At 41.8% G+C, this 23,260-nt stretch overlaps 1 protein-coding gene across 1 annotated transcript in view; it reads left to right on the top strand.

The window, feature by feature from the left end:
• Nucleotides 1–23,260, top strand: part of LOC137290463 (multifunctional protein CAD-like) — an 83,161-nt gene that overhangs the window by 16,344 nt on the left and 43,557 nt on the right. The window contains exons 9-33 of the mRNA XM_067821411.1: nucleotides 1,164–1,265; nucleotides 1,599–1,755; nucleotides 2,288–2,419; nucleotides 3,415–3,648; nucleotides 4,351–4,572; nucleotides 5,224–5,412; nucleotides 5,869–6,102; nucleotides 6,620–6,757; nucleotides 7,312–7,479; nucleotides 8,280–8,362; nucleotides 8,778–9,024; nucleotides 9,358–9,456; nucleotides 9,708–9,809; nucleotides 10,488–10,610; nucleotides 12,423–12,605; nucleotides 17,626–17,844; nucleotides 18,082–18,249; nucleotides 18,887–19,069; nucleotides 19,340–19,444; nucleotides 19,868–20,110; nucleotides 20,587–20,668; nucleotides 20,860–21,026; nucleotides 21,488–21,652; nucleotides 22,225–22,356; nucleotides 22,698–22,899. Of these exons, the coding sequence (XP_067677512.1) occupies nucleotides 1,164–1,265; nucleotides 1,599–1,755; nucleotides 2,288–2,419; nucleotides 3,415–3,648; nucleotides 4,351–4,572; nucleotides 5,224–5,412; nucleotides 5,869–6,102; nucleotides 6,620–6,757; nucleotides 7,312–7,479; nucleotides 8,280–8,362; nucleotides 8,778–9,024; nucleotides 9,358–9,456; nucleotides 9,708–9,809; nucleotides 10,488–10,610; nucleotides 12,423–12,605; nucleotides 17,626–17,844; nucleotides 18,082–18,249; nucleotides 18,887–19,069; nucleotides 19,340–19,444; nucleotides 19,868–20,110; nucleotides 20,587–20,668; nucleotides 20,860–21,026; nucleotides 21,488–21,652; nucleotides 22,225–22,356; nucleotides 22,698–22,899 (4,079 nt within the window). The remainder of the gene's footprint in view (nucleotides 1–1,163; nucleotides 1,266–1,598; nucleotides 1,756–2,287; nucleotides 2,420–3,414; nucleotides 3,649–4,350; nucleotides 4,573–5,223; nucleotides 5,413–5,868; nucleotides 6,103–6,619; nucleotides 6,758–7,311; nucleotides 7,480–8,279; nucleotides 8,363–8,777; nucleotides 9,025–9,357; nucleotides 9,457–9,707; nucleotides 9,810–10,487; nucleotides 10,611–12,422; nucleotides 12,606–17,625; nucleotides 17,845–18,081; nucleotides 18,250–18,886; nucleotides 19,070–19,339; nucleotides 19,445–19,867; nucleotides 20,111–20,586; nucleotides 20,669–20,859; nucleotides 21,027–21,487; nucleotides 21,653–22,224; nucleotides 22,357–22,697; nucleotides 22,900–23,260) is intronic.

Here is a 23,260-nt window from a genome sequence, read left to right as displayed (position 1 = left end):
TGATGTAGTGGACAGACTGTCACCATGATGTAGTGGACAGACGGTCACTATGATGTAGTAGACGGACGGTCACCATGATGTAGTGGACAGACTGTCACCATGATGTAGTAGACGGACAGTCACCATGATGAAGTTGATGGACGGTCACCATGATGTAGTAGACGGACCATCGCCATGATGTAGTAGACATACCGTCACCCTTATGTAGTTGACACTGTCACCAAGAGGAAGTTGACAGATATTCACCACTATAGAGACTGACCCATGGCTATGTACACACCGTCACCATGATGTAGTAGACACCGTTGACGGTGTAGTAGAAGGTCATCATGATGTAATAGACTCTCGCCATGATGTAGTTGACAGATTGTAGCCATGATGTTGTAGACAGACCATTTGCCTCTGAAAGGACTTACTTTCTAATACCGTATTCACATGACATATACCTGTCATGCTTTATAGTGCAGCATGATATGTCCCCACAAGTACATGTTAAGCACTATTGATGGAGCTGACGTTTCAGCAACAAGTGTTCCTAGGGCAACTGGTAGCCTACAGTGAGTAACTGACCAAAACAACATGTTGAACAGTTATCTCGTGATGGAGAAAGTTTGTTAGGGTATTTTGGGGCCATAATATTGCCTCCTTTTACTGTGTATTGATCATCTTTATTTCTATTTTGTCTTTAGATGTTTTGTTATTGTCTCATATCCATGGGATGTCCTCGGGACAACGTGGTTCTGTCTTGTTAGAGTGGCATTTTAGAGATTGCGACATATAACAGTTTTGTGGATAACAGCATCTTTATTTTGTGAGTGCTGTGTTTCAGTCTCAGTACAGACTCTGGTACTGTCATCACTCATGCTTGACAACAATACAAGAAACTGTATTGAAACATCGCTCTCACTAATTAAAGAAGTTTTTATCCATAACATTTGTTCTAGGTTAAACATGGTTCCAGTTGAACTATGCTTATAAGTTTTGTTTTATGTCTGACTATTATCAGAGCATTGACATTTGATTGAGCAATCAACTTTTTAAACAAAGAAAAAGTCTTGGAATGTGCTTTATTGAAAAATATAGGTAATCAGTGTACTGTCCCAAAGTGTCTTTAATGGTCCTAGCTCTAACCATGGTTGATGGACTGGACATGTTTGTTACAGCGTACAGTTCCACCCTGAACACATGGCGGGCCCACAGGACCTGGAACTGTTGTTTGATGTGTTCCTGGAACAAGTCAAGGCCCACAGGCAGGGCGAGATCAGGTCAGTATATGAGGTCAAGGTAAAAGACAAGGTGAGGTCAGAATATGGAGGTCAAGGCCACAGGTAGATGAGATCAGGCATATGGATGTCAAGGTCACAGAGATTTAACATAAGCTTTGTGTGGTGTTAATGCTTATTGTGCTAATGATTTTGAATCAGAATTCATTGAAATTTTGCAGTTGCCACTTTTTAAAATCTTGATATATTTTGACTCCTTACAGAAATATCTTATGTTAAATAGTCTATTCAGTAAACGAAGCTGGGTTTTCAACTGACGGGTCATGTGACAAGATCATTCCCTTATTTCACTGGATGTTTTTTCTGTGGCTGCAGCCCAACAGTGAGAGAGAGGTTGTCAATGAAGCTGAGGAGCCCAGGAATCACACTGAATGTCCAGCAGGCACCTCCAAGGCCCAAGAAAGTGCTGATCCTCGGGTCTGGGGGACTGTCCATCGGCCAGGCAGGAGAGTTCGACTACTCTGGGTCTCAGGTGGGGATAATGAAGGCTGGTTCAGGTACTGATCCCCAGGGTGTGGAGAGATTGAATACCCTGGATCTCCGGTGGGGTTAATAAAGGGAGGTTTAGGAGGTGCACATCCTCAGGGTGTGGAGATTTCAAATACGCTGGGTCTCCAGTGGGGATAATGAGGTGTGGTTTAGGAGGTGCTCATCCTCAGGGTGTGGAGAGATTGAATACTGTGTGTCTCCGGTGGGGATAATGAGGTGTGGTTTAGGAGGTGCTCATCCTCAGGGTGTGGAGGGATTTGACCTGTGGTAGGATGGATTGGTAGGATGGATGGGTGGGGAGGTTGAGGAGACCGCAACTGACACAGGTGGAGGGGTATGTGACCACTGCCAATCACTGTGATCAAAGCTGTTGTTGGGGGATTTACTATGTCTGAAAAACATCCCTAATTAGTCCTTCTGGGGATAGCAGCATAGGAAGGTATCCCACAGTCACAGGAGATGTGCAATTTGTGAGTTTAAGATGTGTGTGTGAATGAGCTGTCTCATCTGTGCAGGCCATCAAAGCCCTAAAGGAGGAAGGCATCCATACAGTCCTCGTCAATCCCAACATCGCTACTGTCCAGACGTCTAAGGGCCTGGCTGACAAAGTGTACTTCCTGCCTATAACCCCAGACTATGTAACTCAGGTGAGGGAAGTTCTGATACATCAATATGCCATACATGGACCACGAACAGGATAGATTGGTTTTTTTATGTTCTGTATTGCCACATTCAGCAATATTCTCACCCTATGGTGTTCCTTGTTGTGAGGCAGATCTAAGTCCTAAAAACTCCTGTGAGTCAAGCTGCCAAACACAGCCGCCCATCCAAGGACTCTATAACTTCAACTGATTTGTGACCTGAACTGTGTACAGAACCATACACCATTACTTAACACAATGTATGAACCTATATGGACCTTATGTGAACACTGCACAGACCCTGAACAGATAATGGCTGACTCATGTTTGGGACTTGCATTGGGCGTGCAAGGACCTTAGACAGAACTGTATTGTACAATTGACTCTATGTGGTGCTTGCCTGGTGTGGCAGTCTGTTGGTTACTGAACAGAGATTCATACTGTATGTCTGAAGTCAGTCCTGTCTGCAGTTGATACATTGTTTTGGAAATGTTAGAAGTGAGTACGTTTATTTTTATGCCGCACTCATCAATATTCCAGCTATATGGCAGCGGTCTGTAAATAATCAAGTCTAGACCAGATAATCCAGTGATCAACAGCATGAACAGTTGCCTTTAATGGCAAGCATGGGTTGCTGAAGACCTGTTCAAATGTTAAAATGTTGAATGATGCCACAAAATTCTATAAAGATGGAATTATCAGTGAAAAAATAGCATCTTTGCTGCAGTGTATTTTCATTTTGTGTATTGCAATGAGCTTGCACATAGTTTCTTGAGTTTGTGGTGCATAACAAATCTATTGTATTATATTTCCACCAAACCCACAGCAGTAGGAAGTGCTGCCACCTACAACTGAAATACAATGCTATGACAACATAATATTAGTGTATAAACCATGTACAAGTACGCTTTGCCGTTATATGATTTTGTGATTTTTTTAAATGAAATCAAAACCAAAGTGTTTCATCGTTCTGTTTAAACTTCTGTCATGTTTATTTGCAGGTTATAAGGAGTGAAAGGCCTGATGGGATTTTGCTGACATTTGGCGGGCAGACAGCGCTGAATTGCGGGATACAACTAACCGATCGGGGTGTACTAGAGAAGTACAGTGTCAGAGTTTTAGGGACACAGGTGGCATCTATCGAGTGGACAGAGGACAGAAAGATATTTGCAGAGAAAATGGCGGAGATTAAAGAACATGTGGCCCCCAGTGAGGCAGCCTACACTGTCGATCAGGTGAGGACATTGTCCCGTGTGAAGCGGACTCCTTTGGATGGTCTTTGTGTGACATGGATCTGTCTTGTAGAGTCACATGTTAAACACATGTGCTCTTAACAAGGAAATGTTACATCCGTTAGGTCAGTTTATTTGAGGGTACTAAAAGAAGACAATTAATGTCAGTTAATCTGAAATATGACCAGACGAGAGGGCTTTACCTCTTGTAGTAGGGATGCTTTTGGTGAATTAGTCATGAGTGGTGGGAGCACCTTCAAGCAAAGCTTTTGTCAAACATTTCATGTATTTTACAAATATTTTGTTGAGTTCCCAGACATGTCCTGAAACTCAGTTCTACTTCTACACTTATGGCAACAGAAATCAGATTAAGCGAGGCAAGAAATGGTAGAGCACAACAATCAATCAAAACTTTCGATTTTTGTCTCATTGTCATCATTCTTGCTCAGTCATGTAAATATTTACTGAAATTTTTTTCTTTTTCTTTTCAAAGGTGATTTGTTCATTATTGCTTTCCAATTATGTCTGTACCTAATCCTGGTGATGTACCACACATTTGGAAGATTTATAGAGGATGAATAATAATCAGTTGACTAACTGAATAAGTATGAAAAGTATAGACATTCATTATCAAAATGATCAATGAAATTTGCTTCTCTTTTGAATAATGGTTGGAGATTTCTAAGGACCAGTCATTCCTTACAGGTTGTGCAAGCGGCAGAGACCTTGGGTTACCCTGTTCTGATCCGAGCAGCATTTGCCCTCGGTGGACTGGGATCGGGGTTTGCTGCCAACAAGGAAGAGCTGCTAGTACTGGCAAATGCCATCTTTGCTCACACCAGCCAGGTGTTGATAGACAAGTCCCTCAAGGGCTGGAAAGAGGTGGAATACGAGGTTGTCAGGGATGCCTACGACAACTGCATCACAGTGAGTGGAGGTCATCAATCATATAGGGGCTTCGCCATCAAAATGGATTGTTTTTCTGTTTATCTGTGATTAAACCTTGGGTTGATGTTCAGTCACATCACCATGTACTCAGTACTTGTGTTACCTGTCAGGTAGAAAATAAGGTTGGATCAGTGCTCTTGGTCATTTCTGTGGTGAATACTCCGTGTCACTTTTAAGTTGGGTCAGTGTTTCTGGGTCAGCACCATAAACCCTGGGCTGACTCATCTAACATCATTGCACTGTGGTAGGGTGATTTAAGACAGTAACTATTTCTGAATGTCTCAAGGTGTTGGTTGCCAAGTGATGGAAGCTTCCACAAGTCTGAGGTCCATGTTCATGTCCCAACAATCTGTGCAATGATTAAACTTATTTTGCAATAATTTGGCTCAATATGTAGCCATTCTCACTGATTCATTCACTCCAATGTTACAAATCAGGCTGATTTTGGGGTTCGGTGGTGAAGGGGTGGAAGGTTGTATATTGATGATAACATAAACTGCAAGTGTCATTGTTTGACCAATTTGGACATGTACTTCAATGATTTCTTTATAGTTACACATGACAGTGGCTGTTTGTTTAATGATGTTTCTGTATCTGGCCAGCCTTTACTCACCTATCTGTGTGCTGCAGGTGTGTAACATGGAGAATGTGGACCCACTGGGCATCCATACTGGAGAGTCCATTGTTGTCGCTCCAAGTCAGACCCTCACCAACGCAGAGTACAACATGCTCAGAACTACAGCCATCAAGGTTATCCGCCATCTCCGTGTGGTTGGAGAATGCAATATCCAGTATGCTCTCAACCCACATTCACAGCAGGTAGGTCAAAGTCACTCAACAAGTAGGTCAAGGTTGCTCAAAAGTTCAACAGGTATGTCAAGGTCACTCAGCTGTGAGGTCAAGGTCTCAGCACAAGGGCTATATCAAGATTCAGTTATTTCAAGCTTTCTCACTTTCTCTGCAATAGATTTAGAACTTGTAATCATATCTAATGTGAATATGCATCATGTGTGATGACCAGTCAGTGAATTCAGGATGTAAATTGCCAGAGGTTAACAGGACGGTTTCGATTAAGACATACAATGTCCCTACAATGATCAGACATTATACCTGCTACACAACTGGCGGACAGGTTATGAATGTTAGTTCTAGAAGTCAATATATACATCAGGACAGATCTTGTCATGTACAGCTGGTCAGTTCTGGGAATCTGTAGTCACATATCCTAATCCTGTTACAAATCAGCACCTAAAGTATAAATTAATCATATTTCAGTATTACATCATTGAGGTGAATGCCCGACTGTCTCGAAGCTCAGCTCTCGCCAGCAAGGCTACTGGGTACCCACTCGCTTACATCGCTGCCAAGCTGTCTCTAGGAATCCCTCTCCCTGAGCTGAAGAACTCTGTCACCAACTCCACCACTGCCTGCTTCGAGCCCAGTCTCGACTACTGCGTCGTCAAGATTCCTCGCTGGGATCTGCGGAAGTTTTCCAGAGTCTCAACAAAGGTGCGAACAAAAATTATTGAATTATAGTAAGATTATGGCAGTATGTTGTGACTGTGGTTTAACATGCAATGGAAACAATGGGAAGGTTACACAGATCATAGATACTACAGAGAAGAATAAGACGACAACGAAGAAGAAATGCTTGATTGAGGTGTCACATACATACTTGCATGTAACAGCAACAGAGGACAGCACTGTTAAAAACTACACTATCAATTAGGACTGCTGAGAACAGTAGTAAGAAAGGGCAAAGATCATTTCACTGCTTCAGTGTAGCAGACGTAATAGATTTTGTCACCCTTAACATAAACATGAACATTTGCTGTGAGTCTTAAAGAGTTCCATGTGCCCTGTTGTATTTGATTGTCACCATGATGGGGAAGAAAAGGGGTATATTCCCCCGCATGATGATTGACTAAATCTGAGATAACAGAACTGACTTAGATAATGCCAATACTCTATTAATGTGGGATGTGTAAAGCTGATGTGTTTTGATTGTTCCCTTTTCTGCTTGTAGATTGGCAGCTCCATGAAGAGTGTTGGAGAGGTGATGGCCATCGGACGCAAGTTTGAGGAAGCAGTACAGAAAGCCCTCAGAATGATGGATGGGAGTGTGCTTGGCTTTGATCCATACCTCAAAACTGTCTGCGAAACTGTAAGTCATTCCCTTAACTCACAAGAGAGGAAACTCGGTGAATACTAAAATACACATTACCAGACTGTTTGATGTAATGTATTTGGAAGTCAGTCTTTGCGATTTCTGGGTATTATCTCAAAATACTCTAATCACATGGATCACTACTCATAGTATCATTTGCATGTTAAATGACGGACAGCATAATGCATGAATGTACTCCAGCATAGTTCCAGTGAAAGCAAACACATAGATGAACCACCAGCTAATGTCAGTGTCCCTCTAGTCAAGGACAAATCCCAGGAGGGAAGATCTGTTCGATCCCATGTTTGTGTAATACCAAAATGATTTACGGAAGTTTGTATTGTTTCCCTCTCTGCGCTCAGCATAAAGGTATCCAACTGGTTCTGACTGGTTCACTGTCCTACGGCTGCTGGAGTATTGTTGTGGCAAGTGACCAACAAGAGAGAAGGCAAACTACCCTGTCCTTTGTTCATCTTGATTGTGATTGCAATAGAAAAGAATGGGACACATTCTTTGTCGTACATATGTGCTACTGACTCACATTTTTTCAGGAACTCCGGGAGCCAACAGATGAACGCATCTTCGTCCTGTCTGCCGCTCTGAAGCAGGGATACAGTATAGAGCGTCTGTATGAGCTGACCAAGATTGACCACTGGTTCCTGCAAAAGTTTAAATACATCACAGACCACATCACTGCCATGGAGCAGTACAGAGGCAAGGTAGGACATTCCCAGGGAGTTTGATACATTGTAAGGGAAGGTAGGACATTCCCCGGGAAGGGGATACATTCTAGGGGAAGGTAGGACATTCCCGGATAAGCTGATACATTCAAAGGCAAGGTAGAATGTTACTGAGGGGGGTGATACATTCTAGGGGAAGGTAGGACGCTCCCAGGGAAGGTGATACATTCTAGGGGAAGGCAGGACATTTCCGGATAAGGTGATACATTCAAAGGCAAGGTAGAATGTTTCTGAGGGAGGTGATACATTCTAGGGGAAGGTAGGACGCTCCCAGGGAAGGTGATACATTCTAGGGGAAGGTAGGACGCTCCCAGGGAAGGTCAGACATTTCAAGGGAAGGTCAGACATTCCTGGGGAAGGTAGATCAAGTAAGGAAGGTAGGCTATTATTTTGGGAGGGTAGGCTGGTGGTGGTGTTAGGTAGGCCTGTTTGGAAGGGAGTGGAAGCTTGTGGGGATGGAGTTGGGCCTTTTGGAAGGGTGGTCTGTTTTGGGGGTGAAGGTAGGCAGTTGGTGTAGGGAATGTCTGTTTCAGAGGGAGATGAGATCTATTTAGGGCTGGTCTGTATGGCGTGAAGGTAGTCATTTGGTTTGAGAAAGACGGGTCTTTCAGAGGGGGAAAGTGGTTAGTTGGGAATGGGGAATGTGGCCAGTTAGGGAAGGTGGGCTTATCGGAGGGAGGATATGGTCTGTTTGAGGAGATGGTAGGTGGGTAATATAGGTAGTTTGGAAGAGTTTATAACTTTGATTGTTTGTCTTTTATATTCATGTTGTGTTTCAGGCCAGTACTGTTCCAAAGGAGACGCTTCTTTATGCCAAACAGCTGGGCTTCTCAGACGAACAGATAGCTGTAGCCATAGAGAGGTTGGTTCTAAACACTAACGTATTGTACACATACAAGTTTCATTATGATTGAAGTTGTAATACAATCGCCAACTAGGCATCAACTAATTACATATTGAACAACTGTTTACCTTCTGTAAATGATTTGTTTAAAGTTATGAATTAAACACCCAATCTGTTTAATGCAAGACTACTCACTTGATCAGATTTCCAATCTCAGATTGGTTGATTGCATGTCAGTGGCTACATTTCAGTGTAATAAATCACTGGTTTGTCTGGTTCAGACATGAATATTTATGGGAGGTTCTCGTAAGGCTGGTATATTGCTGATTGCAACGTTGGTCAACAGGCAGTCAGTGTGTGGTAAATTCTGTTTCCTAAAACTGACAAGGGTGTAACTTCTATCATTGAGAACAGTTTAATCAATATCTTTCAGTACGGAGCTTGCAGTGCGGAAACATCGTGAGGCTTTAGAGATTACACCATGGATCAAGCAGATCGATACAGTGGCTGCTGAGTGGCCTGCCCAGACCAACTACCTGTATTTGACCTACAGTGGCCAGAGCCATGATCTCGACTTCCCCGGGGGCTACATCCTTGTTGTTGGCTCTGGCGTGTATCGCATTGGCAGCAGTGTCGAGTTTGACTGGTGTGCTGTCAACTGCATAAGAGAACTTCGCACTGTAAGTGGTTTTACAGCTGTTAGAAGTGTTGTATACATGATACAAAACGTTGCATGCTTCTCTTGAAGGTAATATGTTCTGATGATGCCTCTTCCTAGCAGTGCCATCCGAGCTGGTAGGCAAGGGACAGCACTGCTACAAAGAGTGAGTGAGCGAGTTGAGTTTTACGCCACACCCAGCAATATTCCAGCTATGTGGTGGCAGTCTGTAAATAATTGAATCTGGACCAGACAATCATGTGGTCAACAACATGAGCTTCGATGTAGTTTGTAACATAGTTTGTAGATTGTAGATTATGAAAGTCCCATATCTACAGAGAAATGGATGTTGCAGATGGGGTACAAGACGATTATGGTCAACTACAACCCAGAGACTGTCAGCACTGACTATGACATGTGTGACCGTCTGTACTTTGATGAAATATCCTTTGAGGTAAGTACGAGAAGCTCTTGTTGAAATAACATCATGCTTGATCGCATGTGAAAGAAAATATATATCTTGTTTAATAAGGAGACACGAGTACTTCAAACTATCATAAGAATTTCAGGATTTAGAGTCTCGATCCATGCAGGTCTCATGAAGATCATGAAGATCAAGCATGAGAGCCCTTGTGTTTCTTAACAAACTATTTTAGTGTAAATTTAAACAAATTGTTTCTGGTATATCCCTGTCAACTATTTCAGACTGTAATGGACATCTACAATCTGGAGAACCCAGAGGGAATCATCTTGTCGATGGGAGGTCAACTTCCCAACAACATCGCCATGGCTCTTCACAGACAACAGGTATGTACTGCTCTCTTTCTTTGTTTGATGTAGGGAGTATCATCAAGTTTGGACGCATAGATTAGGGCGATCGGGTGGTTATTAATATTTTACATGACGTACAGGGATGTTACTTGCTTTGAACATAAATTGGGGTTGGGCATCATTCACATTGTATTCTATAAATACATTCTTCCTTATAAATATCGTCCTCACACTTAAGTACTCCAGCGTTTAGTCCACCTCAGTTCTAGTGTAACACTGTATGTTATAGCCTTACAATTCATAGCATTCCTGAAAAATAGTTTCTGTGGTCATGAATAAAATGGTAAAGTTTGTATTTTAAAAGATAACAGGAAAGATTTAGTTATAGCTATTGCCCAGAGTTATCCCCCTTCCTGTTGTCATCTGTTTCTATTCAAGTGCAGCCTGTCAGTAACAAATTAGAAAGGGGGTCCCAGAGGAGACCTATTGTATTTCTGTGCAAGTAAAGGGATAGTGTTTGATATGTGTCAAGTGTGGAGCAAGATTGCTCACTTACTTTGTCTCTCGGTAAAATTTTTAAATATTTTGAGTATGTTTTTCACTGTCTTCATCTGAAAAGCAGAAAGGGCCAAGATTCTGGAGATTTGAAATGATATATATAGATTACTGCGATGTCATTTTGTTAGCTGGACATGTGACTTTTGTGTTTTCTAGGCTCGAATTCTTGGCACGTCACCAGAGAGTATCGACAATGCGGAGAATCGGTTCAAGTTCTCCCGTATGCTTGACAATATGGGGATCAGTCAGCCACTGTGGAAGGAACTCTCCACTGTGGAGGTACATTTACAACTGTAGCAGGGTATTGAGTCATCCCGTAGATGACATCCTCACCTTGTCAGACTGCTGACTGTTGACTTTTCTGGATCAGAAGGTCTGTGGTTTGAATCTCAAGGCTTTCATGGCTGCTCTACAACCCTAGACATGAGTCTACCAATAATCTGTTCTATTTGGCAAGGTCAATTAAGAAAAGTTCATTTAATTACACAAAGTCTATGCAAATTGTGTTGCAACAAACTTTCAAACATAACCTGTGCTTCTTTATCAGCTTGTTTAATGTCCCACTTCACACTACAACTAATGGATAATGGGGATAGTTTTTATGTGTATACAACTTCTTTATTGTTATACCCCTGCTACGAAGTAATGGAGGTATATAGTGTTCATTCCGTCCATCCTGAAACTTTGCCCAGAGCATGTCTCTCAACGTTTACATGCTAGGTTCAAACACCACATACATGTTAATCATTTACCTTAGATGTGCCTTTTGCTATTTTGAAGTATGTCAGAATTTTATTTTTGGCTCTTTCCATGGAAACATGTCTCAGTGCCAAATGTGTTTCATGGTTTTGTCTGGATTAGATCTCTTAAAGTTTACATGCTAGGTTTAACAAACATCACATACATGTAAATCATTACCCATAGAGGTGCCTCTTGCTATTTTGAAGTTGTTTCAGAATTCTGTGTTTTGGGGTTTCCATGGAAACATGACTTGGTGCAGATTTGTTCGATGGTTACCTGGCCACACCATATAACCGAAACTATACATACTAGGTTCACCAAACTTAATACAGATGTTAATCATGTCCTACAGATACGACATGTGCTATTTATTTGCAAAAGGTTATTATTCAAAGTGTAATGTTAACTTTTCACTTTTCATGGTCTTTCTTCATGTCATATGTACCAGTATGTGGTTTATTCTCTGTATCTAGATTAGTTATTTCCTTGATATTATGAACATGTGATTTATTTTCTGTATCTACACAGGTTGTTTTGTTCATGTCATTAGTACAAATATAGTTCTGATTGATTCTAGATACTTAAATTCTTCATTTCATATATGCATATAAAGGTGTACATGGCATAGCTATTATCTAACATGTATGTAAAGTTTAGTAGCGTCTAGGAAACAGTTTTGTGTCCCAAAGTGGGAAGCGGGGTTATATGAGCTGTGCTCACTTCTACACTTGTTATTAATGTAATGTTGCACATCTATAGAACTTTCTCAGCTGTTCTTCACACACTCCTTCTAAATGTCACTTGGAGAAGTTACAACCAATGGGTTTCTCACAGGTGAGGAGCTCGGATGACATTGGGCTAAGGGGATGGGGCTAATGTGAACTTATTATGATGGAGCCACACTCTGAGATACAGTTTAAAGAAGGTTTAACATCAATTTGGAGCTGGCCAGTCCCTCCATTTCCTTGCAACCAAGTGCCAGGCAGGTTGATGAGAAGTTGCATCTTTGAACATCTGATTGTTTGGTTGAAAAAGGTGGACTTCACCTCCTTGAAGATCTGAGCCAGCATATTGCCATAGTGAACTGTAATTTTGGACTGTTCCTGTATCATTTCTCCTTTTGTCAGTATGGAATATTTTGCTTTTGTGTTTTCATGAAAACTTTGCAAGGTGGCATATTCTTATTTCAAGATGTAAGTCCCTTATCGAACAGTGCCAGTAATCATGAAATATTTGGTCTTCAGATACAGTCTTAGGCTCTGTTTTATTATCATGATACCTTTAAAGTATATTGAGTAATTTTGTCAAGCAGAGTTTGTTTGACGTTATTGCCCATGTGATGTGCTGCAGAGCGCCCGGAAGTTCTGTAAGGAGGTCAGCTACCCCTGTCTGGTGCGACCCTCGTATGTGTTGAGTGGTGCAGCGATGAACGTGGCTCACAGCCCCCAGGATCTGGAAACTTACCTCACGCAGGCCAGCGCTGTGTCCAAGGAACATCCTGTTGTCATCTCAAAGTTCATCCTGGAAGCTAAGGTGATTGTCAGTTGTTGTCATTACAGATTGATCTAGCCTCACAAACATTTCTCAACATCTGTAAACACAAATCCCCTCAGCATGATACAAATGGAGGCACGAGTAGACAGAGTTGCTTCCTTTTGGTGTATCAGAATCTTATGATTACAGGCACTATGAATGGGATAGCCTTGAACAGTGATTAGAAGTTTCTTGTCAGAAATGTGAGTGAATGAGTGTAGTTGTGCCTGCTTCAACACTGAAAATATCCTACTCAAAAGTTGAACGGTGAGTGAGCTTAGTTTTATGCTGCACTCAGCAATTTTCCAGCTGTATGGCAGTGGTCAGTAAATAATAGAGCCTGGGTCACACAATCCAGTGATCAACATCATGAGCAATGATCTACGTAGTTGTGTTACGATGACGTGTCTGACTACCTGATCTCATTAGCCGCCTCTTACGATAAGTATCAGTTAGTGAGGATCATTTCTAATCCAGATCCTCATGCATGTCAGAATGGTGATCTCGGACCTCTGTTTTGCTATGTAGTCTTTTGATGCAGTTTACTAAGGGCTTAAGTCTTAATTTCTTTTGACTCACAGCCTACCACCTTACACCAAGATATACTGTTCAACTTTTGAGTAGGATATTCTCAGTGTTGAAGCAGAAACGAAACTGATTGCTGGATTGCCCAAGGGATTAGCTCTTCATAGCAAATTGCTTTATATTTCCTTATCATGCTTAATTGTTTATCTCCTCTTCCCTGGCAAGACCTGTGAAGAATAGGCCTTCAGCTACCCATGCTTGCCACAAAAGGTGACTATGCTTGTCGTAAGAGGCGACTAACGGGATCGGGTGGTCAGGCTCGCCAACTTGGTTGACGCATGTCATCGGTTCCCAATTGTGCAGATCGATGCTCATGTTGTTGATCACTGGATTGTCTGGTCCAGACACGATTATTTACAGACGGCCGCCATGTGGCTGGAATATTGCTGAGTGCGGCGTAAAACTCAACTCACTCACTACACCACCAAGTCCAAGTTCTCTAACAAGGGATAAGTTTAACACTCGAGAGAAGTCATTTTCTTTTCTTCTCCCCTATGGAGGAAACAAGCGTCCTCAGATGTCAGGTCATTCGTCTACGGATGGAAGAGGAGGTAAACATTGCAGACCAGGTTCGGAATGACTGGAGTCTTCCACCCCTAGCTGTTCCCGTACAACCGTCTTCAACTGTACTGGAAGACTTGGGGAATTCTCAACGACAACTTCGTCCTGAAAATTCTTGGAGACATCTACAAGATACCACCGCAAACTACACCTCCAATCACAAGAGATGATGGTATTATCTTCGATGGAAAAATTCTGACACATCTACCTGGACGACAGTCTGTCTACATCAGCTTTAAGCAGCAGGAGTTTTTTTTGCGCGCTTTTACTCATCTAGTCACGTGCTCGCCGAACAGAATGGTTACGGACAAGCCTGAATGCTAGCAAGGGTATCACCGTCTGAACAAGATTTCATGATGATCAGCTGACTGGTACACCGGAGACATCACGTCTGCAATCTGATTGGTCCCCAAGAGACAACTCCTTGCGCGGAATGTGATGTTATCCTTCCAGTGTCAGGAAGTCGTCTACTTCGATTACAGACTTACATTGCTGGAAAGATTCGATTGCACACTAGATTAGCAGTTTACAGCATCATTTGATTCTTCTTCAGGCGGCATAGAGGTCTTCTAACAGCAGATTCAGCGATTCCTAGCAGGGGGCTTGCAGCAATTGACAGTTTCTGACAGGCAGCCAGCTATAAATAGACTTCCTTTGAATGTCAACTCGCTCATAATGAACAGTGTTGACGATCTGAAGACGAAGAATGACGCATCTTCACAACATACAAGCTCATCATGAGAGACTCAGTCAACTCAGTCTACACTTGGACTTCAATATCAGGCTAGTAACTCAGCTTCAATGGCTTGTGAATCTAAATTCCTCTGGATTTGATTCATCACTACATTGAAATACATCACTGTTCCAGAAGTTTGGTGGGTCAAAGTTCACGCCGATGTTAGGACAAGTTCTACTCCCTCTGTTATTACTGCAACAGTGACAACGTCTGCTCACTTCACCTCAGGATATGACCAGATGAAGACGCTTACATTTGCTTCTATGACAACGGTTCCTGAGTCACGGTTTCACGTCTTGACTGGTTTACGACACTGGACATCTTGAGAACATAGCTGCCATGGTGGACACACCAGTCGAATGTCTGCGCAGGAATTTATATGTTAGAGCCGGCATTCAACAACCATCTCTACGCAGGCACGTCTCTCTATGGATGGGGTGCCCGTCTAAACACTGAGGATGCAGCAGGAATCTGGAATAAGGAAGTTCGAGCTTTTCACATCAACCAGTTGGAGATGAAAGCGATGATTCATGCCATCCATCACTGGTCGACGATACAAACTATTGATGATCCACACAGACAACTCAACTGTGGCTTTCTACATAAACAAACACTGGTCAACGAGATCGCCATCTCTGCTACACATTTCAACTCTTCAACATGGTCGACAGAGTGAATCTCCAAATAAAAGCACGTCACATACAAGGAGCCTGCAGCATCATGGCAGACACCTTATCTCGTCCTCTTCGTCCATCACCAACAGAGTGGATGCTGCATCGAGAGGTGTTTCAACTACTCAGCCAGACATTAGGAACACTGCAAATAGACTTATTTACAACAAGGTTCAACAAACAGACAACGACCTTCGTGTCACCAGTACCAGATCCTTTAGCCTGGGCAACAGATGCTCTCAGCATCCCATGGGAAGGACTAAACATGTTTGCGTTTCCCACTCCAGTACAGATACCAAAAGTCATTGAGAAAATCAAACAGACGAAGCACCTACAACTTGGTCACGCCTTACTTGCCAATGAGATATCGGTTTCCAAAACTTATAGAAGAGTTAGGACAACCAGTGTTACAATTACCGGATTGGAAGAATCTTCTCGTCCATCCTCGCACAAAACAGGCTCATGGCAACCCATCTGCGTTCCGACTTCACGTGTGGACCATATTAAGAACTGCTTGGAAAAAAGAGGATACTCAGTGAGAGCAGCAAAAATAGTTACTTTAGCCTTGTGGAAATCTACTCACACCCTGTATGATGACAAATGGAAGCGGTTTGAGTCATATGCCATGAGGAAAGGTTTCACGGCGATGAAGGCGACACATCTTCAGATAGCAGATTGTCTATGTCATCTACGACATTCAACAGGTCTGAAATTTTCTACATTATCTACGTATTTGGCGGCCCTCAGCTCAGTCATCACCATGAAAACAGGGATCAAGCTGACTAAAGTACCCACGCTACTCGCCTTGCTTCGCTCCTTCAAGCTGGAAGATCATCGACGCAGGTTTAGAGCTTCAGCATGGGATCTAAACGTCATACTCCAACATCTCACAAGTGATACGTACTAGCTGCTTGATCGGACCTCATTTGAACTGCTAGCCCAGAAGACGCTGTTTTTACTTGCCTTGGCTACAGCTGCACTAATGTCAGAAATTCATGCTCTTGACTTCAACCGCATGAGGTTTGATGCAAGTCATCAAGAGACAGCTTGGGATTTTATTGCAAAAAATCAACTGCCATGTCAACCAGATAGACAGTTACACATACCAGTATTATCTTCAATCCTTGGACCTCATGATACACAAGAATTTTCATTATGTCCAGTTACAGCATTGAAAATATATATCCGACATATCAAGATGAGGAGACAATGTTTCAAGTGCCTATTTATCCCTATATCTACTGAGACACATACGGAAGTATCCCGCAACAATAGCTCAGTGTGGATCAGAGCTGTTATATTGAGAGCCTACAAAGCAACATGATTGGAACTTCCGCGAGCCTCCAACCCACATGAAGTCAGAGCTTTGGCCCCTACACTAGCGCTACATGGAAATTGCTCGCTATCAACTATAATGGAGGGCTGCCTTTGGAAGTCAAACACAGTGTTTGCCAACCACTTACCTACGAGACATAGCCATGTCACTGGCATTCATTTGTTTGGACCTCTCCTGATTGCTCAGCAACTGAAAGTTCCTCGAAGGCGCTGAGTTCCCTCACCAGTTTTATCACATGACTTGTGGAAGCCAGACGCTCTGCAAAATATAATGGTGGAAAGTCCATGCACATGTCTTGAACAGACTAGCAAGAGTGATTATGACCCTGTACTCGTAATGGAGATACTTGTACATGATGAAAGGGTCGCAACTAGTCTTGATTACAATATCTTGACATTTAGTTGCATCAGAAACTAACAGGACGTTATTTACTCTTTGATGACATCATGTCCAGTCAATGAAGCCTTCTGCAGATGACAAGTTCGCTTGGATGTGATTCCCCCAGAATCTACAATGAATATTAGAAGAACAAAACTGAATTATCACCGTTATGGGGGAGAAATATTGGACATAACTTTGACAGCCAGCAGAGTCCAGTGTGGCCTGACCCACTGCCGTTTCTGTCAGAATCTGAAAGCAATTAAACATGAGTCAGGATAAGGAAAAATATGTAATTTTCGGAATAAAATTGATATTTAATACTTATCCTGACTCATGACGAAAGCCCTCCCAGCTGCCCCTCACAGGCACCCAGAATTCCTATAATTCTCATGTCGGGCGATTAATAAGGAGAGAGTGACAAGGATGGCCGATCAGCTGACCATGAGTACGGGTAAAGGGAGGCTACTCGTGAATGAGTGTATTTTTACGTCTGCTTCTTTTAGAAGGGGACTTCAAGGGATTTCAGGTATTCCACTACCTTCGCCTGGGAAGAGGAGATAAACAATTAAGCAGGAGTCAGGATAAGTATAAAATATCAATTTTATTCAGACAATTACATAACGTATACAACATGGCTGCCTATCCATTCTCATTTATCAGAGGGTTTCCTTGATATGAAAATACCTTCATGAAAATATTATTCGTTACTATTTTCACCTGCTAAATGTGATGTCCTGAGTTGTCCTGCAGGAGATTGACGTCGATGCTGTTGCCTGTGATGGAGAGGTGGTCTGCATGGCTGTGAGCGAACACGTGGAAAATGCAGGAGTACATTCAGGGGATGCAACTCTAGTGACCCCACCTCAGGACTTGAATGATGAGACATTGGCAAAGATAAAAGCTATCTGCTGTGCTATTGGTCGAGCTTTGGAGGTGACGGGACCATTTAACCTCCAGCTTATTGCCAAGGTAGCTACATGTCTATTTTCACATCTGTATCACATTTGATATCATCATCCATTGTGATAGATATACCTTCAGCAGGGTGGAACATGAAATTCTGAAATTATTTTTTAAATATCCTTGTTATGTTATCCAGTTTGTGTACAATTCAATGTCCATATTTTAAGCATGTAATGTGTTTTGGGCGATTAAGTTCATTATCCAGAATATATATGTGACTTGACAGGATTATTCTGTTTTCAGGACAACCAACTGAAGGTCATCGAGTGCAATGTTAGAGTTTCAAGGTCATTCCCATTTGTATCCAAAGCTTTGGACAAAGATTTAGTTGCCTTGGCAACAAGAGTGATAACTGGGGAAATGGTTGACCCAGAAAACATCCTTCAAGGCTGTGGAAGAGTGGCAGTCAAGGTGAGTTGCTATGGTGACCAGAAGTGGGTTCAAAATTGAAAACAAGGATGATTTGAATGAATTGATTATTATGATCAATGGTCCATGACTTTGGACAACCAAATACCTTCACACCATATTATTCATAGAAGATGTGTGCCTTCAAATTTGTTGAACATTTTGCTACGTGCTGTTTTTCTAGTGGACCAGATTATACCGTAGCCTGTTAAACCCAGTATCCCAGTGAAGCAGATGGGAGCAGTGTACAGAATAGTTTTGCTATGCCTGAAACTTATTAGCCCACAAAATAATTAACAAGCACAAATTTGAATGTAGACACTAACATCTTTAAGCTGCTAATATGAACATTTTTATCTTGTTATAATCGTGCATGATTCAAAAGTCTGTTCTAACTTAACAGGTCAGAAAGAGTGATATGTTTACCAAATGACCCCCTGGAAATTTTCTAGCCATTTGGGCCAGTGATTATGGAGATTAAGGGGCCTGACATTGAGTTTTACTAGCCACGGGCTAGCAGGCCTGTGGCTGTCTGTGGATTGGGGACCAGGTCACTGTATTTTAAAGTGCTATTGGTCTAAGGGACCCTCCTGGTTAGCAAGTGCCCTAGAGAAGCACTGTATGTTGTATTCTCCTTCAGGTGCCGGTGTTCTCCTTCATGAGACTGCAGGGTGCGGACGTGCTCTTGGGAGTGGAGATGGCCAGCACAGGGGAGGTGGCGTGCTTTGGGGAGGACAGGTATGAGGCCTACCTCAAGGCTCAGATCAGCACGGGGGTGAAGATTCCTAGGAAGAATATCCTCTTGTCCATCGGAAGCTTTAAGGTTTGTGTGGACGATGTATTGTTGTAGAGAGAGCTTTACTCTGTTATGGATGATATGTCATATGCTTCACTTGTCAAATATGAGCTGTTTTAATGTTTTTGGGTTCCATATTTTTTGTACTTTTCTATTCTCTTATGTTCTGCTGTACAGCGGTCCTGTTTTACTGTTTTGTTCTACTGTCCTCTAATTTGTTTTGTTCTACAGTTGATTTGTTCCGCCATTCTATTGTCCTCTTAAGCTGTTCTACTGACCTCTTTATGTCACCTGCAGTACAAGAACGAACTGATCCCCACTGTACGGACCCTCACCGAGATGGGTTACAACTTGTTTGCTAGCATGGGCACTGCTGACTTCTACAATGAACATGGATTCCAGGTATGGCTTAACGTGGTCCTTACTAGACACTGTAGTTCATTGCTGTATCAGCTGAGAGTCTGGGTTTGAATCTCTATAGGACTCAAATCCAAAATGAACTTGATTCCTTCAATGTCATCAAATTTTCTCTCATGTTAAGACGGACTGACTAATATTGTGGCTTTGTAGAGTTAAGTGTTTGCGGATTTGTGTTTCACATATGACAGGGCCCAATAATGTTTCAAAACAATGTACAATATGTGTAAATCCTTGATAAAATATGCATTTTACAGAAAAACTGTTTTGATATAATTACATATTTCTTAAACTGCACTTTGTAGGTGCTTTGTTCAAATTCCTGTACAGATCATTTCTAGTAGATGTTTAAGATTCATTTTCAATATGCAGATATTTTCATACAAGCGTTGTTGTTGGCTCTTTTAGGTGAAGGCAGTTGATTGGCCATACGAGGACACAGGTGAGAGTAAAAATGGTGCAGAGCAGCGTACTATTGCTGACTATCTGGCAGACAACATGTTTGATTTGGTGATCAACTTGCCTCTACGGAATGGTGGTTCTCATCGGGCGTCCTCGTTTGTCACCCAGGGTTACAAGACTCGAAGAATGGCAGTGGATTATTCTGTTCCCCTGATCACAGATGTCAAGTGTACTAAGCTCTTTGTGGAGGTCAGTTGTTTGTCGTTTACATATTTTGTCTAATTCTTTGTGTTATAGTTTTTCTGAAACATTTTATCGAATGGTAATGGTTCAGAGTATGTTCAGTTATCAAGCAGAATTAAAAACACTATTATGTAGTTATGACCTTTTTCCTCATGTAACGCAGATGGCAGAAAACATCATCTTGTATTTCTTGAGTATGGATTGATGCTCATGCTGTTGAGCACCTGATTATCTGTTTTGTAGGTTTTTTTTCAGTATTTTCAGACCTCAGTATATCTGGAATATTGCTGAGTGCAGCATTAAACAAACAAATCAGCACCCTCCTAGTATTAATGACTAACTTTTTGGTGACTTTCCCCTATATTTGCTTAGATCCACCCATACCTTTCAATAAATCACTTTTCCCTTTTTGCTGCTGAAGCTGTGCTATTTTCTATTTGTCGTACAGACAGTACAAGATAACATGTATATTGTGATTCCAGGCACTGAGGAGACGGAAGGGGGCACCACCGATGAAGACGCATATTGATTGCATCTCATCACAAAGAATCGTCAGACTCCCTGGTCAGTGAAATTGAATACATTTGCCCAAATCACATTTTTATTTGTATTCATTTTGAGACTGCAATATATGGTCAGTCTGAAAGCACACTGTTGTTCGGATGATTTAATGTTGTCATCTTGTCACATTGTAAACAATGGTTTATCATGTCATACTTTCCTTAACACACTGTTTCACCCTGCTTTTCACCCAGGCCTCATCGATGTCCATGTGCATGTCCGTGAACCTGGTGCCACACACAAAGAAGACTGGTCCTCCTGCACTGCAGCAGCTCTAGCAGGAGGGATTACTCTAATCCTTGCCATGCCTAATACAAACCCAGCTACCGTTGATCAGGCGTCATTTGCCCTGACACAAAAGGTACGTTGTTTATTTCCAATGGGCCATTTGGAATCCCATTTCTTCTGATATTTCACAAGATGTGACTTTTCCTGGAGCTTGTTTATCGTACTTGCTACCACTCCAGTGATACGACCACTGTGGAATTGCTGGGATATTGCTAAAAACAGCAGAAAACCATCCTCACTCATTCCTGAGACAAAATGCTTAGAATTATGCTATGAAATAAACACCTTATTAAAATGTAATGCACATAGTATTTGGGAAAGAAAGAAGTTCCCATTGCCCCCCAAAACCCGACCCAGGAATAGCAGTGATCAATCCCAGATGAGGTTGCCAGTGATTACACAATCATGCTTCATTCACACACCTTCATGGACACAGTAAATGAGCTTCAAATCTGTACAGATCCATGTTCAACATTTGTGACAGGCAATGGATGGACATATGTAAATTCCCTTACTTTCATTTGTATATTTTAGTTGGCTCAAGAGAAGGCTCGTTGTGACTATGGCCTGTTTGTTGGAGCTAGTGCAGACAATTCTCAGATCTTGCCATTGTTTGGGGCAAAGGCTTGTGCCCTCAAGATGTACCTGAACCCAACCTTCACCACTCTCCATCTTCAGGACATGTCGGACTGGATGAAGGTGAGGAGTTCTTCCCCTTGGTATTATACATACATGAGTCATCCCCCTTGACTTTAATATCTTTGCATGAGATGCTATTATTGCTCAAAAGGTCAAAGGTCAAAGATCAACCTGAGCTTGAAGATTTTACCAGAGAGAATTGCCTTCAATCGTTTAACCACTCGAATGAATTTTGAGATTTGAGAGTCAAACATACCTGCAAGTGTTTTTATTTTTATTTTTCGGAGGCTTTACAGGCAAGATGCTTGAAAATAATGAATGTGTGTTTGCATAGATGATTCAGACATGATGTTGAACATGGTTGTTCAGTGATTAAGCTTTCAGATATGTATATACAAATATGTATATTTCTGGGTTATTGTCATCGCAGTACATGTGTTGTGGTACATCATGTATTTAAATTGATGGCTAGACATAACTAATCTACATATTATTTCAGATTTGTGGTTTATGTAAAATAATTTGATTTTTTAAGGAAACAACAGGTCCCTCTGGATTTTCTCTGGCTCCTGGTCAGAGGTTCAGCAGTGATTTCTGTCACTAATTGCCACGTCTCTATTTGCATGTTACAGCACTTTGAACATTGGCCCAAGAACTTCCCGATGTGTGTCCATGCTGAGGGTGTCATGACAGCTTCAGTCCTGCTACTGGCTGAGCTGTACCAGAGACCAGTGCATGTGTGCCACGTGGCACGCAAGTCAGAAGTAAACACTTTCATTATCTTTATCAGGAGTCAGTTTTTTTAAAGGCTGACAATGTCATGATTCAGTTGTTTATCATGATTCAGTTGTTTAAGGTTGATTTAGTTGTTTCATATATCTCTATATCATGTTATAGAGGTATGAATTTGTGGATATAGTGGGTTTAGTTATATATTTTTCATGATGTCAACAGTCAGTTGTGTATTGTTGTTATCAATTGTCAACAATAGTCAAAATGCAATGGAGATGTCAAGTTCGGATGAACATGGGTCCTAAAATTGCCCTGGTTGGACTCTAGTAATTCCAGCTCCACATTAAGATGACATGTTGTTTCTTCTTTTCAGATTCAGGTGATCAAATTGGCGAAAGAGCGCGGACTTCCTGTAACGTGTGAGGTAACACCCCATCATCTGTTTCTTACTGCAGACGACCTTGAGAATATTGGGGATAAACGGGGTCAAGTTAAACCATGCCTTTGTTCAAAGGAAGACCAGCTTGCATTGTGGGAGAACATGGATATCATTGACTGCTTTGCTACAGATCATGGTAATTTTTAACTTTTGTAGATACGTTCAGCAATGGTCAAGTAGAGCAAATGCAACAAAAAGTATGAAACTCATTCTTTTTCAGAGGAAGTCCTCCTTGGAAAACATATAAGCATTTTTCTGTCCATTAAAAATCCCTAAGACATTTGTAACTATTTTGATAATAAAATATTTACAAAACAAAAACCTCATTTTGGTTTGTGAGGCAGGACCTCCCATGGCCCCCAACAGCCAAGAGCAGGTAACTCTGGCTGTCTACCTCGCACCTCACTTTTCATGCTGTCGTTGAATGGTCGTTGTGCATTCAAACAGTCTTCTTGTAAACCTACACTTTAGAGAAATGAGTGAGAAAGAGTCAGCTA

This window comes from Haliotis asinina, chromosome 7, assembly GCF_037392515.1.
Source record: "Haliotis asinina isolate JCU_RB_2024 chromosome 7, JCU_Hal_asi_v2, whole genome shotgun sequence".
NCBI lineage: Eukaryota > Metazoa > Mollusca > Gastropoda > Lepetellida > Haliotidae > Haliotis > Haliotis asinina.
Note: the sequence above shows the minus strand (reverse complement) of the source record. Positions and strands in the feature narration are given on the sequence as shown.